General features: G+C 65.5%; 1 protein-coding gene across 1 annotated transcript; it reads left to right on the top strand.

Annotated features, from left to right (window-relative positions):
* The first annotated feature begins 13514 nt into the window (after nt 1-13514).
* Nucleotides 13515-15301, top strand: LOC136163567 (epididymal-specific lipocalin-5-like). Its single transcript, XM_065927969.1, has 6 exons — nt 13515-13610; nt 13825-13958; nt 14230-14309; nt 14791-14895; nt 15090-15191; nt 15276-15301. Exons 1-6 carry the CDS (start codon nt 13515-13517, stop codon nt 15299-15301), a joined length of 543 nt encoding a protein of 180 aa, XP_065784041.1.
* Nucleotides 15302-15984: the final 683 nt, after the last annotated feature.

Raw genomic sequence — 15984 nt, 5'->3', positions numbered from 1 at the left:
CGCCGAGGCCTGCAGGGCGCAACGGAGGCCCTGGCCGCAGTGCCCGGCGCACCGTGTGTGCGGGGCCCCCACTGAGCCGCTGCTGGCCGGGCCTGCAGCACCAGGCACTCAGGGCCACCTCAAACCAGACGTGGCCATGCAGACCCTGCCCCTCATTGTCTCCCTGCCCCTCATCCCAAGAGCTGGCATTTGGGAGAAGAGTTCATACAGTCTATCTGCCTACCTATCTACACTCGGTTCAGTTCAGTCGCTCACTCATGTCCGACTCTTTGCAACCCCATGAACTGCAGCACGCCAGGCCTCCCTGTCCATCACCAACTCCCGGAGTTTACTCAAACTCATGTCCATTGAGTCGGTGATGCCATCCAACCATCTCATCCTCTGTCGTCCCCTTCTCCTTCTGCTTTCAATCTTTCCCAGGATCAGGGTCTTTTCAAATGAGTCAGCTCTTCGCATCAGGTGTCCAAAATATTAGAGTTTCAGTTTCAGCATCAGTCCTTCCAATGAACACCCAGGACTGATTTCCTTTAGGATGGACTGGTTGGATTTCCTTGGGACTCTCAACAGCCTTCTCCAACACCACAGTTCAGAAGCATCAATTCTTTGGCACTCAACTTTCTTTATAGTCCAACTCTCACATCCATACACGACCACTGGAAAAGCCAGAGCCTTGACTAGACGGACCTTTGTTGGCAAAGCAAATGTCCCTGCTTTTTAATATGTTTTCTAGGTTGGTCATAACTTTCCTTCCAAGGAGTAAGCGTCTTTTAATTTCATGGCTGCAATCACCATCTGCAATGATTTTGGAGCCCAAAAAAATAAAGTCAGCCATTGTTTCCACTGTTTCCCCATCTATTTGCCATGAAGTGATGGGACCAGATGCCATGAAATTAGTTTTCTGAATGTAGAGCTTTAAGCCAACTTTTTCACTCTCCTGTTTCACTTTCATCAAGAGGCTTTTTAGTTCCTCTTCACTTTCTGCCATAAGGGTGTCATCTGCATAACTGAGGTTATTGATATTTCTCCCGGCAATCTTGATTCCAGCTTGTGCTTCCTCCAGCCCAGCATTTCTCATGATGTACTCTGCATATAAGTTAAACAAGCAGGGTGACAATATACAGCCTTGACGTACTCCTTTTCCTATTTGGAACCAGTCTGTTGTTCCATATCCAGCCTATCTGCACGATATAAGTATAAATATATACTGTAGTTTACACTTAAAAGTTTATTTACCTGGCTGCAGTGGGTCTTCGTTGTGGCATACAGGACCTCTAGCTGCGGCACGTGGGGGCTAGTTCCCTGACCGGGATGGAACCTGAAGCCCTGCACTGGGCACACGGAGCCTCAGCCACTCAACCACCAGGGAAGTCTCTAGTTAAGACTTTTTAAAAGTTGAGGTATATTTCACATGCTATGGAATTCATCCCCTTTGGTTCTGCAAGTTTAGACGAACGCACCACAGTCCATCACCCCAGAGTCTCCGGAAGCCACTCTGTCGTCAGCCAGCCCCATCCGTCCTCCAGCCACGCCGTCTGTCCCTGAGGATTCCCGTGTTCTGGAGCCACAGTCTGTAACCCTCCCAGACTGGCTTCTTCACTCGGCGTAAGGCGTTTGGGGTTTACCCGAGAGGTGCCCTGAGCCAGTGTGTCTGGAGAGTCTCAGGCTTGTTAGTCCTGCCCCCTGAACCGTATTTGGTTGTTCCTGCATTTTAGGGATTGTCAGTAAGATCTCTCGACCAGCCACCAGCAGGTTTTGGCTAAAGTGTGTCTCATTTCTCTTGGGTAGATATCTAGGCTTGCGATTGTCGAATCACATGGTATTTGAATGTTTTCCTTCATGAGAATCTGCCAAGCCATCGCCCAGGGCGACGCACCCTCTCGATGACCCACCCGGGCGGTGACCATCCAGTGTCTTTGGTTTGGAAACAGAGTGGCCAGCCTGCCGGCCTGTGGTGGCATCACCTTACAGTGAACGAATGCCCATGAGCCTCTCTGCATGGCTTTGCTTTCTGATTTGGAATCTTTTCAAATATTTAGCTTTTTTTTTTTTTTTTTTAGTTTTGAGAGTTCTCTATAGATTCAGGATTTAAGCCGTTTATCAGATGGGTGTTTTGTAAATATTTGCACAGGAAGGATCTCACTGCCGTCTGTCGTCTGTCGCAGGGCTCTGGGATCTGGTTAAGAGCTGGCGCCTCCTGAACCCAGTGGAGGCGGTGAGCCGGAGCCCTCAGCCCTGACCCCCCGCTCCCCCCACCCCGCTGGCTGATGAGGGTCCTTCTCCCACCCTGAACGCACTTCCACTGGGAACACAGCGCTGACCTTCCCTGGGGACACCTGCCTCTGATCAGAGGACTCTGAGTGCCCCAGGCCACGTCCTGCTCCTCAAACGGTGTCCCCTGACAGGACAGAAGAGGCCACCTGGAGAGAGGCCTCGCCGGCCCGAGCCCCCACCAGGTTGCGGCGCCTCCCTGGCGACATTGCGGTCCGCAAGCTTATGCAACCAGTGATAAGGTGGCCGTGACCCCATAATCCGCCCCAGGTGGGGGCCCAGCCCCGCCCTCCACACGGGCTTGCTGGAGGCCCAGCCAGGGGCAGGAGGCAGGGCTGCTCGGGCCTCTGCCGTCACCTCTGTCCCCCTGAGACAAGGTCCCTAGGCCTGGCTGATGGTGCCTCTGCTCCTCTGCAGGGAGGTGAGGGGGTGAGGACTCTGGGGGACCTGGGCCCCAAGGGGGAGTCTCCTGGCTGGAGCAACCTGCCGCTTCCCAGCGGCACCCCCAAGGGCCCTGGGCTCCCGCCACTGTGCCCACAGGTGGGTAAGGCCTGAGCCAAGTGAGAGCCCTCCGGAGCCCTCCCGGAAATGACCCCTGGAGCCGGTGGGGACACTTGAGCGATTGTGCCAAACAATGAACAAAGAGAGGCTGGCTTTTCCGGGGCCGAGACGCCATCCGCTGCCCAGGTGGCTCGCTGGCCCAGCCCCACTGCGGGCTGGGCTATAAAGCTGCCCACAGGGGACTGGTGGACCCATCGACAGGGCCAGGGGGTGTGGATGGGGATGGGGGCCACGCTGCTGAGCTGCGTCCTGCTGCTGCTCTGGCCGTCCTCGGCTCGGGCTGACGTCCTGGTGCAGCCAGACTTTGATGCCAACAAGGTACGAGAGGCCCCCATGCTGTGCCATGCAGGTGGGGGTCCAGGCTGAGCTGCCACTGGAAACAAGAGTGACCGTGTTCTAGCGGAGCCTGCCGCCTCCGGGGGACGCTTGCTTGGTGTTCCGGGCCTGCACAGCGTTTAGAGTCCCTTCCATTTAACCCTGAAATAACCCTGTTTGTGGGTAGTTACTGTCCCACTTCACAGCTGGGAGCACTGAGGCTCCCAGTGGCCAGCAGTCCTGCCCCAGGTGAGTGGCAGCACAGGGGCTCGGACACTCCGGAGAGGCCGGGTCACAGGGCTTCAGACAAATCTGTGGGCATTCTGGCCCAGGGTCCGGGTGCAGGGAGAGTCCGGCCTCGGGTCACTGAGCTGTCTTGCAGTTCTCAGGCCTCTGGTACGTGGTCTCCATGGTCTCTGACTGCAAGGTCTTCTTGGGCAAGAAGGACCACCTCCTGATGTCCACCAGGGACATAAAGGCCTCGGTGGGGGGCAACCTCAGCGTCCACATGGAGTTCCCCCGGTGAGCGCGCACAGCGTGAGCGCGCGCGGGGTGCGCACAGGCGGGCCGGGAGGACCGGCGGGGCCGGGCCGAGAGTGAGGGGGCTGTGCACCCCCAGGACGGGGGCCGGGAGGGCGGGGCCTAGAATGAGCGGGCGTGCACCCCCAGGGAGGACGGCTGTAACCAAGTGGATGCGGAGTACCTGAGAGTGGGTTCCCAGGGGCACTTCCGAGTCCCGGGTAGGTGACCCCACCCCCTTCTCTATGGGTGACCCTCCCCCATGCCCCTCCCCTCCCTTCCCGGGGCCCTCCCCTGCCTCTGCCTGGGCCCCACCGCCGTTCCCCGTGTGGGTGGGGTGGATGCTCCGCCGTGCCCGTGTCCACAGCCGGCCACCTCCTCTGCAGCCTTGGGCTACCTGGACGTGCGCGTGGTGGACACGGACTACAGCTCCTTCGCGGTGGTCTACATCTACAAGGAGCTGGAGGGCGCGCTCAGCACCATGGTGCAGCTCTACAGTGAGCGCTCCCCCGTACCCCCGACCCCACCCACTGTCCCCCTTGGACCCCACGCCACCCGCTGGGGCACCTCTTCAGGCCCTGCCCACCCCATCACACTCTCCCAAGTCTGGACCAGGCCCGGGTGGGGGCTGACGGAACCCGCAGCGCTGCCGATGGGTACGGCTGAGCTGAGCGGCCTCTGAAGGATGGGCACCCAGGCCAAAGCGCAGGCCTGTCTCTGGCTGGAGACCCCGCCTCCCCTGCTTGGCCTACGGCCTGACACCCTGAGCAGGGGCTGCGATACTATTTTGGTTTAATTTCTCGAGGGCTTGGCAGAGTGAACCAAGAGAGCTCCCCAAGGGGAGAGGCCAGGGTGAGGGCGGGAAGCTGGCTTTGGGAGCTGCAGGTAAAGGTGTCTGAAGGGGTGGGCCTCCGGGGCGCGGGGTCTGGGAGAGGAGCCGGGCACCTCACGCTCCCAGGTGCTCCGTGTGAATTGGGAAAGGCCGCCATTCCGGGCAGCTTCCAGCCCCCTCTGGCCCCTCAGCCAGGCAGGCACTTTCATCAGGGCACAGCCTGCCCAACCTCGGGTGGCAGACCTACCGTCAGCCTTCAGGGAAGGGCAGTGAGCCCCGGGGCCCCCGTCTCCCAGCTCCCTCCCCTCCGTGACCCACAGGGGTTCACAGGGGCCCCGCTCTGCCCCAGGCCGGACCCGAGAAGCGAGTCCCCAAGCCTTGGAGGCCTTCCAGGACTTCTACCCGACAGTGGGGCTGTCAGCCGACATGGTGGCCATGCTGCCCAACTCAGGTACCCCCGCGAGCCCCGCCCCGCGAGCCCCGCCCCGCGAGCCCCGCCCCACGAGCCCCGCCCCGCGAGCCCCGCCCCGCGAGCCCCGCCCCGCCAAAACCCCGCCCCGCGAGCCCCGCCCGCCAAAGCCCCGCCCCCGCGAGCCCCGCCCCGCCAACGCCCCGCCCCGCCAAAACCCCGCCCCGCGAGCCCCACCCGCCAAAGCCCCGCCCCCGCGAGCCCCGCCCCGCGAGCCCCGCCCTGCGATCCCCGCCCCACGAGACCCGCCCCGCGAGCCCCGCCCCGCCAACGCCCCGCCCCGCGAGCCCCGCCCCGCCAAAACCCCGCCCCGCGAGCCCCGCCCACCAAAGCCCCGCCCCCGCGAGCCCCGCCCCGCCAAAGCCCCGCCCCGCGAGCCCCTCCCCGCCAAAGCCCCGCCCCGCGAGCCCCGCCCCGCGAGCCCCGCCCCGCGAGCCCCGCCCCGCCAACGCCCCGCCCCGCGAGCCCCGCCCCGCGAGCCCCGCCCCGCCAAAGCCCCGCCCCGCCCCCCTCCGGAGTCCTGGGAGGTGCCGGCAGGAGGTAGCCCTGTCTTGCAAGGGTGTGTTGGCCGGCCCGGGGTAGGGCCGCTCCCAGAGGGTCCCTTGGCATGGGGAGGGGCTGCAGGAGGCAGGGGGCAGTCCCAGCCAGCCCAGCCTCTCGGGACCCTCTGTCTTTCTACAGATGCGTGCTCCCTGGGGGACAGGGACGCACCCTGAGGGCTCCGGAGACTTGGCCCTTCCCAGGTAGGGGCCAGGGTAGCACCTCCCTCTGTTCTCCAGGGCCTGTGTCCCGGACCTCCTGCCCTCACACCTCCTGAGGTCTGCACATGCAGATCCCCCAGCATCCCTTCTTCTCCCTGGATACTCACTCGTGTGCCTGAAGCCTCCACTTACACATCACCCCTTCCAGGGAGCCTCTCCTGATCACCTAGCGCTGCCCTAACAAACTACCAGAAACTGGGTAGCTCAAAACAACAAGAAGTTACTCTCTCATAGCCTAGAGGCCAGAGGTGCAGAGTCAAGGACTGGGCAGGGCTGTTCCTCCTGGAGGCTCGGGGTGGGGGGGAATCCCTGCCTCTTCCAGCAGCCGGTGCTGCAGGCGATCCTTGGCCTGTCGACCCACCACTCCCATCTCTGCTTCGCTTGTTAAGAGGCCAGATTGCCCTCATATAAGGATACCCTAAATCCAGGGTGATCCCCTCTCAAGATCTTCAACCAATTACATGGGCAGAGACCTTATTTCCACATAAGGGCACTTTCGGAGTTCCAAGTGGACATGGATTTGGAGGGACGTGATCCAACCCACTGTGTCCTGTGTCCCCACAGCCCCTGGCTCACCCAGAGCACGGGGTGCTGCCTTGGGATTCCCGAGTCCTCATCTTCTCCCAAGGGCCCCATGAGGTGGGAACCACGGTCTTCTGGTTTGCTGCTGTCACAGGGCTGAGTCCCCAGGATCCCTTGAGACATGCATGCAGCTGGGCTCTTGCGGATGCCTTCTCCCAAAGCGGACAGGAAACCCTCGGGCCCCTCACCCCCCTTCCCCGTGAAGAACTTGGGAACCTACATGAACAGTAAACCTCGGACACGATGTGACAGTCGCCGGCATCAGGAGGCCCCCCACGGCCTCTCCTGGCATGGTTAGGTTAGGTGGGGGCTTCCCGAGTGGCCTGCGGGCAGCGCCCCTCCGACCTTCACTTCACTCCGCTCCCCCGGCCAGGCCGAGTTCACCCAGGGCTGCGCTGGGGGCCCTGGGCTGCTGCAGCTGTCGGTGGTCTCAACGACGCAGCCCAGGGTCCCGGCTTCATCCCTGTTTCAGCAACGTTAGGGATCGGGTCACGTGCCATCAGGAAGGTTCTAGGTGCAGAGAGCGTGAGCCTGTCTGCCCCAGCCCAGGATTATGTTAGAAAAAGCACCTTTTAGGGTAACGTGCACACCTATGAGGACCCCCTCTCCAGGGCTGCACCTGTAGGCTCCTCGGGGTTAAGTGGTTGTTCTGCCAGCCAGGCCATGGTGAGACCCTGGGGACAGTGGCTGGGTGCCCGGGGAGCCTGTAAGGGGCGGCACTGGGGCTGTGGCCTCGGGGGAAAGGGGCCGCCTTGGGGGAGCTTTTCCATAGTTGCAGAAGCTTCGGTGGCGGAATCCGCTCACCTTGCTCTTTCGGAGGATGAGTAGATGGGGCACCCTGCTGTGCGAAGGGCCGCTCGGGGGTCCCAGGAGTGACCGGACCTTTGCTGTCTGTGCAGGGCGAGCTGGAGCAGCAGGTTCTGTCACCCCGAGTCGTCCTGACCCACGGCCCTCCAGCCCTGCACCTCCCCATCCCCCACCCTCTGCGGGCATCTCCTGGGGCCTCCCCCTTCCACTCAATAAACAGATTCTGCAGTTTCCAGGCCCCTGGATTCTTTGGAGAGGCCGCCAGGGAGGGCCCTGGGCCCCTCCTGTGACCTGGGCTCCTGGAGCCACTGAGGCACGGGCACTACGGCTCAGAGGGAGAGGCGCTGGCCAAGGGTGGGCCCCATGGTTGCTGCACCCACAGGCAGCATCTGGGTCCCCCGGCCCGGCCCCCGTGGGTACACGGCCCCTGTGGGGACACCGAGGTGCCCTGGGCAGCCCAGCCCTGCAGCTGGGCCTCCGTCAGGGGCACAGAACCCATACAGGCAGAGCAGCCACAGAGGAGACTCGGGGTACAGCTTATCGGGATTTCCTTTCTGCTGTTGCTGTGACCTTGACCTTGGGCTTGTTGGTGAGCCTCTGTGAGGCTTGGGAACGGGTCATGGTCATGGCCAGAGCACCCTGAGCCCCTCCCTGTGGCCCAGCCTGAGTGCCCCTGGATGGACCCTCGGGCCCAAGAGGTGAGCCTGCCGGGTGCCTTGTCTGCTCATGAGGAAACCAAGGCGCAGAGAGGTCGGCAATTTGCCCAGCCAGTGGCCCAGCTGGGCTCCCTGCGGACCCTCGATGAGGTGGGGGGCTGGAGCGCCCCACACCCGGGGCCCATGCAGCTCCTGCCCTGACACCATGCCCGGCAGAGCTCACAGCATCCGGTTCTGCCCGACGCACACACTTCAAAGGGCCGGGCCTGTGGGGGGGCAGGAAGGTGCAGGACACCCTGCTTCACTGCTCGCGGGCGTCCTGCAACCCTGGCAGGTGGGGCAGGAAGCCGTTAGCTCTGAGTGCATCCATCCTCGTCTCGGCCTGGTCACCCCAAGACAGGGGGCGGCCCTGGGCTTCCTGTCCTCTCTCCTCTGCCCACTCAAGCCCCTGGGGGCCTGGCTTGTGAGCCCAGCTCCGGGCTCAGCCCGGGACTGGGTCAGCTTCCCCAGGCGCCCCGCCCCGCTCCTTCCGTTTGGATGAGCCCCCCAGGTCTCAGGGCTGCCTGGTCCCAGTGTGACCGGTTACCGCAGTTTTGCTGCAGGGTCAAGGTGGCAGTCCCCCTGCCTCGGGTGAGTGGGCCTCCCCTTTAGCTGGCCAGGCCTGGGTGAGCCTTTGTGGCCTTGGAGGTGGGGAGGCCGCCCTGCGTCGGCCAGAGGCCAGGGCTGCTAACTGGGTCATGGCTGCCTTGGTGCCCTGGGACCCTCGTGGGCACCTGACCCCTGCTCTGCTCTCTGTCCTGATGTGTGGGGAAACTGAGGCAGGGTGGCTCCCTTGGGCAACGCGGCTGGAGGCCTTGGTGCCCAGGTAGCCTGGCTCCGCCTTCACCCTGACCTCCTCGCCGTCTGGTCCCAGGTTGGGGGCCTGGGCACAGTGGGAAGAAGTGGACACCGGCGGCCCACAGCTCGTGGAGCGTAAGCAGGACAGGGGTCCCTGAGGCTGGCCCCGCCTGGCCATGCAGGGTGGGTGTCAGGGCAGGGAGGGTCCCATCCGGTGGAGAAGTTGTGAGCACGGGAAGCGGGTGGGTGGCTGGCCGCTCCCTGGTGTCCGTGGAGGGGCAGGGGCCCGGGCGACCCCAGCGCCGCCTCCCGCGGGGCGTATGTCTCTCCCACGGCCCCCTCTGCAGGCAACAACCTCTCCCACCCACGCCTCGCAGCCCCTGCAACACTGCCCCCACCCAGAAGCAGCCCTCACCTGCCTCTGTGGTCGAGGCCTGTGGGGCGTTCACCCACTTGTTCCGAGACCCATCAGAAAGAGCTTGAAGACTGATGTGAGCCCCGGGAGGGGAGTCTGGCTATCTATGCAGGCCTGGGCTTGGCGAATCCATCCTGGCAGCCCCTCTCTGGGGGGAGATGTGGTCCTGGCAGCCTTGCATTGGGGGCTCTGTCCTGCCCTCAGGCCCCCAGGCGGGCCCTGCCATGGTGCCCACCATCGTCCCTAGACCAGGAGGGGGTGGCACGGGCTGCTGTAGTCCAGGTCACCCCTCCCTGCGACTGTGGGCGTCCTGGGGCCCGGATTCACGCCCCTGAGTGGCTGGAGGCCAAGTTCACCATGGTCCTCTTGGGGGGTTGCACCCCCGCCCCCCCTCCATCCTGCTATAACCCTGCCCAGGACTCAGGGCGCGGAGCAGATGCTCAATGGGGGCTGGGCTGCTGAGCGCCCTCCTGGGCCTCGCACTGGCCCAGGTGCAGATGACCCCGCAGGGCCTGGACCTGCAGAAGGTGCTGGTCCTCCTCGGGGCGGCGGGCCTGGGCCGGGAGGGCCCCGAGGGTCCAGCTCCTCCAGCTCTCCTCTCCCACAGCTGAGCTGGGGCAGGCGCGCAGGGGTCCCAGGACCCCCTGGGTCTGAGCTCAGCCCGGCCTGGGGTCCCTGCTCCTGGCTGGTGGGGATGTGCTAAGTACCCAGGGCCGACGGGGGGGGGGCCTCTCCCCCCTCCTCCCTCCCCCACCTGGGGCCTCCTCTGGGTGACTGTGTCCTCAGCCTGGCTGGCCGGTCCCCTGAGGGGGTCTCTGGGGTGTGGGGCTCTGGGTGGCCGTCTTCTGCTCTCAGGCTGGCGGGCTTCCTGCTCTGACCTCTGACCCCGCAGGTGGTGGGAGCAGAGGAGAAAGCCTTCCCGGGCCGGGGACCTCGTTCTTGGTCTCCATCTGGAGGCTTCTTTGTCTGAGCTCCTTCTTTGCTCGGCCTGGGCCAGTAGGCTCAGAAACAGCCAATGTCGGACACAGATTTGTTTCTCTTGCAAAAAATGATCACTTTTTAAAAGCTTCAGAGGGACGGTCCGGGCCCCAGGGGTGGTTTCCAGGGCGGGCGCTCGGTCCTCCAGCATGGCTGTGGGGAGCCGGGCCTCCCCCACGGTGCAGGGCTGTTGGCCACCACCCCCGGGGGCCTTCATGTCCAGCCAGCCCGCTCTCTGCCCCGTCTCTCAGGCTCTGACCACCGCTGCCTCTGCCCAGGGGCAGGCACTGCAAGGCGGGTTCTCCTTGGAGACAGGGCACCAGCCCTGCAGCAGCTGCAGACAGGCCCATGTGGGGACCCCCAGAAGGCCCGCCACCTGCTGCTTCGCTGACCTTTCAGAGCCCTCTGACTCCTTGCCTGGGAGGTCTAGGGAGAGGGGTCTGCATCCCAGGGTCCGGTTCGACTGCCCGAATGGGCTTGGCTCCGGTCCTTCCTCTAGATGGTAGGATTCTGGTGGGAAGCTGGTGTGGCCTCCAGAGAAAACTTGGCTCTAAAGACCCCGAAGAGGCTGGAGGCCTTGTTCCTGACTGTGAGTGGGGAGACGCTGACCGTGACGGTCGCCTACAACAAGTGAGTGGCCCGGCCCCCGGGAGCGCGGGGGTCAGGGAGGCTGCAGCCGCAGGTGTGGGGCGTGGACGCTACTGTCCCTCGGGTGCACCAGTCCCCCGGGGTCCTCCTTGACCCTCCCCTGAGACCGGACCCCAGGCCGCAAAGCTGCGTCCTCTCCCAAATGAAGCAGGGTGTCTTGATGAGGCCCCATGGGTTTAGAGGGACAGAAGGAGGACTTGGCGGTGGGTGGCTCTCTGAAGGTCGCAGAGCCCTCGGGCGAGAGGCCGGCACGGCCCCCGCTCCAGGTACTCCCGGGGCCAGCACGCCTGCCCCCTTGCCAGGAGTGGGCCTCGAGAAGGCACGCAGGCAGGCATTTTCTTAGTGACCGCTCTGTTGCCTTCCAGCTCAGGAAGTTGTCAGACTGAAGAAATAGTGAGCTCAGAAATGAATGTTTTGGGGAAATTTGTGTTTCCTGGTAAGAGCTGCTTCCTCGGGCCCCACCCGCCAGTTCCTCTTGGCCTGGCTGTTCCTCATGCTGTTCCCTGCACTCCTCCTAGCGCCCCAGACTCCTCTGCTCCCCCAACAGACTGGCCATCCTGCCAGAGCTGCTCTAGTCCCCACAAGAGGGTCCCGGCGTCCCGAGAGGGTCCCGGCTGCGTGGGGGAGAATGGAGTCAGGCCCTATCGACCCTGACTTCCCAGGCCTACCTGCCCCGAGGGGGGCCCGTTCACCCAGGCCTGTCCCTCCCGCTTGTCCACGCAGGCCGCCGGGAGATCCACGTGATAGACACGGACTATGAGCAGTACGCCATCCTGCGCGTGTCCCTCCAGTGGCAGAACAAGGAGTTTTACGTGTTCAAGTATTTCAGTAAGCCGCCCCGGGGCGGGGGCTGGACCGCTGCGGCCCCCGGGGACCCCCTGGCTCAGGCCCCCATGCCCCCACAGCGCGGAGCCTGGGCGGCAAGTGTGAGCCCGGGTTCCTGAAGTTCCGGGAGCTGACCACAGACATGGGGCTGTACCTGGTGGGCCGGCACGGTGAGCTCCAGGCCTTGGGGTGGGCTCTGGGCGAGGGGGCCCGTGACGGCGGGGGCGGGGGCTGGGCACGCTTCCCATGTGCAGCCCCTCACGCTCTCCCTTCCCGCAGGGAGGTGCGCCAGGCTCCTGAAGGAGGTGAGTCTTCGCCCCCAGCTGAGTCCCGGCCTGACGGGAGTCCCAGCTCACTCTAGATCCCGGGGCCTCCAGGGTGCTGACGCCAGGCTGCCCAGAGGGGCCCTGGAGGCTGGGGCGGGCAGGGCAGGGGAGGCTGGCCTCACCCGGGTTTCCATCCGTTGGGGGTCACAGACCCTGTGGACCCCGTCTCAGGCTCCCGGGTCCCCCACTGTGCTAACCCTTCAGCTGCACAGTCCCTCTGTCTCAACAGCTCCGGGAAACGGGACTGTGACCCCACTTTGCAGGTAGAGAAACTGAGGTTCAGGCCACTCAGCCAGGATGCCCACCCCTGCCTGCTGCCCCTGGGTTCGGACGGCGCCCTGAGGCCTTGCCCTTCCCTGTTGCAGGAGCTGACCTAGGCGAGCCCCCGCCCCCACGGGGATGCTTGGAGTCTCGCTCACCCGGCCTCCCTGGGCCGCCAGCCCTGGGATGCCACCGGCAGCTGCTCCGTCCTAATAAACTCTACAGCCAAACCCATGGTCCCGTCTTTCCTGGCGGGCGAGGGGTGACGGGCGAGCTGGTGGGGTCAACAAACGTTCAGCAGCTGCCCTGGAGCCTCTGCCATGAGCAGCAGGCTGGGCTGAGACCGTGAGGCCCTGCAGTGTCTGCGGGGCCCAGCCACTCTGCTCCCCTGGGGGCCGGGACGCCCGCGTCCCTTTGGCACTCCGCGGGCATCTCTCCCCACCCCACCCTCACCTGCTGTCTCTGTCTCCCTGTCTCTGTCCCTGCTGCTCCCCGAGCCCTCCGGCCTGGCTGCTGTCAGCCACCGGCGAGAAGCCCACACCCCTTGTCTCTGCTGGGCAGATGGCTGACACTTGGAGGTGGGGTGCAGTCAAGGACCATGAGGGCAGCTGGGGTGTCAGGGCGGCTGCCCACCTGCCGGGTGGACCTGGACACGTGCCTTCCACCCCTGCTCATGAAGCTGTTCACCCGCGGGACGGAGAGACGCTATCCCTGCCACGGGGAAGAGATCCGTGGGTGAAGGGCCAGGGGAGCTGCCTCGGGGGCTGCTGATCGGCCTGCAGGGCTGGCGGGGTCGGGACGTCCTGGCTCACGCCTCACTGCCCACAGCCCGGGGCGGCGGGGAGGTCTGCCGGGCTGCAGAGTCAGCGTCGCGTGGACACCCGTGTCCTTGGTCCCGCCCCATTGACCCGGGCCCCTGCCTACGCAGCTGGCGGGCCCTCGAGGGCACGCGCCCACATCCGGAGGTCACCTGGGGCTCCCAGCCGGGCCGCGGGCCGGGTGCCAGGTACTGCTGAGGGCCCCTGCTGGAGCCTCATGGGCAGTGGTTGGGTCCCGGCGCCGCGAGGGCCCCGACTGCCATCCGCCCCCGCACACGTGCCCCCGAAGTGCAGGACGTGCCGCCTCCTCTCCTGCCCCCATGCCAGGGAGCCCCACACTGTCCTCCGGCCTCCCGCGGGTGGTCTGGGGGCCCTGGGCGCCGTTCCCCCGGGGCCTGGGGCCCAGCCTGCAGGGCAGCCGACTGTCTGTCAAGCACAGGAGGGAGCTGGGGAACACACGGTCCGGGGGCGGAGGCCCCTCAGGCCTGGCCTGGCTGATGGGCGGGCGGGTGGTCTGCTTAATGAAGCCAGCCTGTGCCTTTGCCGACACCCACGGGAAGGGTATAAGCCCGGGCTGGGCCCGAGGACCGTGTCCTGTGGCTTTGGGGAGCTGGCCCCAGCCCCTGCCGGCCGGACATGAGGGGCAACTTGCTCACGGCCCTGTTGGGGCTGCTTGTGGTGCTGGCGGCTGGCAAGGAGGACCTGGGCCTCCAGAACTTCAACTTGACCCAGGTGGCTGCATCAGGGCGCCTGCCATGGTGGATGGCCAGGCCGGCCGGAGGGAGCCTGGGGGCCCTGGGGACACGCTCCCTCTAGAGCCCCTGCCAGCTCCAGGCGTGCGGGGTCCAGGAATTCCCCAGACCACTGTCCTACTTGGCTGGGGGAGGCCCTGATCCCAGCGGCGGGCCCCCAAAGGCAGCCCCCCTCCAGCTTGCTGCTCCCCCAGTTTTCAGGCATGTGGTACGAGATTGCCTTGGCCTCCAACCCGGAGCACCAGAGCCCGTCCCCAGGGCGGAAGGTGGGGGCCGTGAGAGTGGAACAGGATGGGGCCCAGCTCAGCCTGACCTCCGTGTCTGACCAGTGAGTGGCGCCGGCCCTCCGGGTGTCCCGCGGGCCCCCTGGCGGGACGAGGATGGGGCGGGGGGGAGGAGGGTGCTGGGGCCCCCGGGGCAGAGCGGAGGCGCGGACTTCTGCTCTCTAAGGCGGCTTCCTGAGGTGCCAGTGCCTGGACGTGGCACCGGGCAGGGGCCTGCTGGTCGGGGGGCTCCCTGTGATCTCAGAGCTGCCCCTCGTCCAGAGCAAGGCGCGGTGAGGGTGGGCGAGGCTGGGCTGAAAGCGTCTGCCCTCTCAGCATGAACCTGTGCGTGAAGGAGAAGAACCAGGCCATGAAGGGGGACGCCCCCGGGAAGTTCAAGCTCCCTTTAGACTCTGGTGAGGAACGCGGCCTGCGATCGCCCCTTCCTCACTCCCTGCCCCGTGCCCCGCTCAGCCCGGAGTCCTCAGCCCCGCCCTCCACGCAGCTGGAAGCCGGTGGGGACGCTCCGTCCCACCGCACGTGGCCCTTGCTCGGCCACCCTGGCCCTGAGGGTCTTCCTGTGCAGACGTGGTCACCCAGAGCCCTCGGCCTGAGCTCACTGCCCAGCCTGCACGGAAGCCGCCCGGCCTCTGGCCTGGGCTGCCCGCACCTCCTCTCTGCAGCCTCTGATGAGACTGACCGGGTGTCCTCTGTCCTGCCCAGTGGGGCTCCCTGCCCACCCTCCTCAGGAGGCTCCCCCGGGAGCCCAGGAGGCCTGCTGTGGCCCCCTGCGTGTGCAGCAGCCACCTGCGTGTGTCCGTTCCGGGGTGCGGGAATGGCCCATGGGAGGCCCCCCCAACACACAGCCTGGGACTCCTGCGTTTGGTTTGTCCCAAGGAGGCAAAGAGGTCATCGTGGTGGCCACGGACTATAAGACCTACGCCATCATGAGCATCGTCCTGCACAGAGGCGGGAAGCCCAGCAGCGTGCTGAAGCTCTACAGTGAGCCGGGGCCTCCCGCTCCAGCCCTGCCCCGGCCAGGCCCCGCGGGGAGTGGGCAGGAGAGGCCTAGGGGGCGGACGGGTGGCGGCCCGGGGCCGGCGGGGTGGAGCGGGGACTGGCTGGGCAGGGAGGGCCCAGGGCCTGCAGGGAGCGTGTCCCTGGAGGCCCCAGCCAGCTGCGCCCCTTCCTCGCAGCCCGGACCTTGGATCACAATGAGAAGGCCACAGAAAAGTTCGTGGAGAAGGCCGTGGAGCAGGGGCTGTCAGTCTCGGATGTGCGGCTGCTCACCAAGGACTGTGGGTGTTGGGCCGGGGGGCCGGGGGCCCGGGGGCCCTTCCTAAGAGCCACCTCCCCACTTCCCCACCGCCTCTTCTCCACAGTGACCTGTGTGAACCTGCTCTCCTAGGTGGTGAGTCCCCTTCCCCGCCCCGAGGTTGGGGCTGGGTCCCCAGGCCTCCCCGTCACAGCTGGAAGAGGAGGCTGGGGTCCCAGAGGCGGGGGCTGACTCCGGGGCGGGCGGAGCCGGGGCTTCTCGAGGGTCGGGGCCGAACGGGGCGTGGACCCCGTGAGCATCTCCTGTCCTGGGCCAGCCCCTCCTGTGGCTGCAAAGCCTAGGCTGAGAGGGGCCCGGGCGCCCGCCCCCCGCACAGCCCCGCACGCCGTCCCAGCCTGCGGGAGGTGCACCAAGCTCCTGAAGGAGGCGAGTCCTGGCCTGACGGGAGTCCGTGTTCACTCTAGCTGCCGGGGCCTCCAGGGTGTTGACACCAGGAGGGGGCCCTGGAGGCTGGGGCGGGCGGGGCGGGGCAGGCTGGCCTCTTCTGGGTTTCCACCCAGCAGGGTCCTGCCTGGGGGGCGCAGGCCCTGTGGACCCCATCTCGGGCTCCCGGGTCCCCCACTGTGCTAGCCCTTCAGCTGCATGGCCCCCTCTGTCTCAACAGCCCCGAGAGACGGGACTGTGACCCCACTTTACAGGTAGAGAAACTGAGGCCCAGGCCACTCAGCTAGGACGCACACTCCTGGCCGGGGCCCTCGGATGAGGGCGGCACCCTGAGGCCCTGCCCTTCCATGTCTCAGGAGCTGACCTAGGGG

This window comes from Muntiacus reevesi, chromosome 3 (genome assembly GCF_963930625.1).
Source record: "Muntiacus reevesi chromosome 3, mMunRee1.1, whole genome shotgun sequence".
Lineage (NCBI taxonomy): Eukaryota > Metazoa > Chordata > Mammalia > Artiodactyla > Cervidae > Muntiacus > Muntiacus reevesi.
The sequence above is the reverse complement of the archived record's forward strand: the minus strand, read 5'-3'. Positions and strand labels throughout refer to the sequence as shown.

Coding starts and splice junctions, on each gene's coding strand:
- LOC136163567 (XM_065927969.1), top strand. CDS start 13,515: ATGAGGGGCAACTTGCTCACGGCCCTGTTGGGGCTGCTTGTGGTGCTG. Junction 13,611..13,824: donor AGAACTTCAACTTGACCCAG/GTGGCTGCATCA, acceptor CTGCTCCCCCAG/TTTTCAGGCATGTGGTACGA. Junction 15,192..15,275: donor GCGGCTGCTCACCAAGGACT/GTGGGTGTTGGG, acceptor TCTTCTCCACAG/TGACCTGTGTGAACCTGCTC.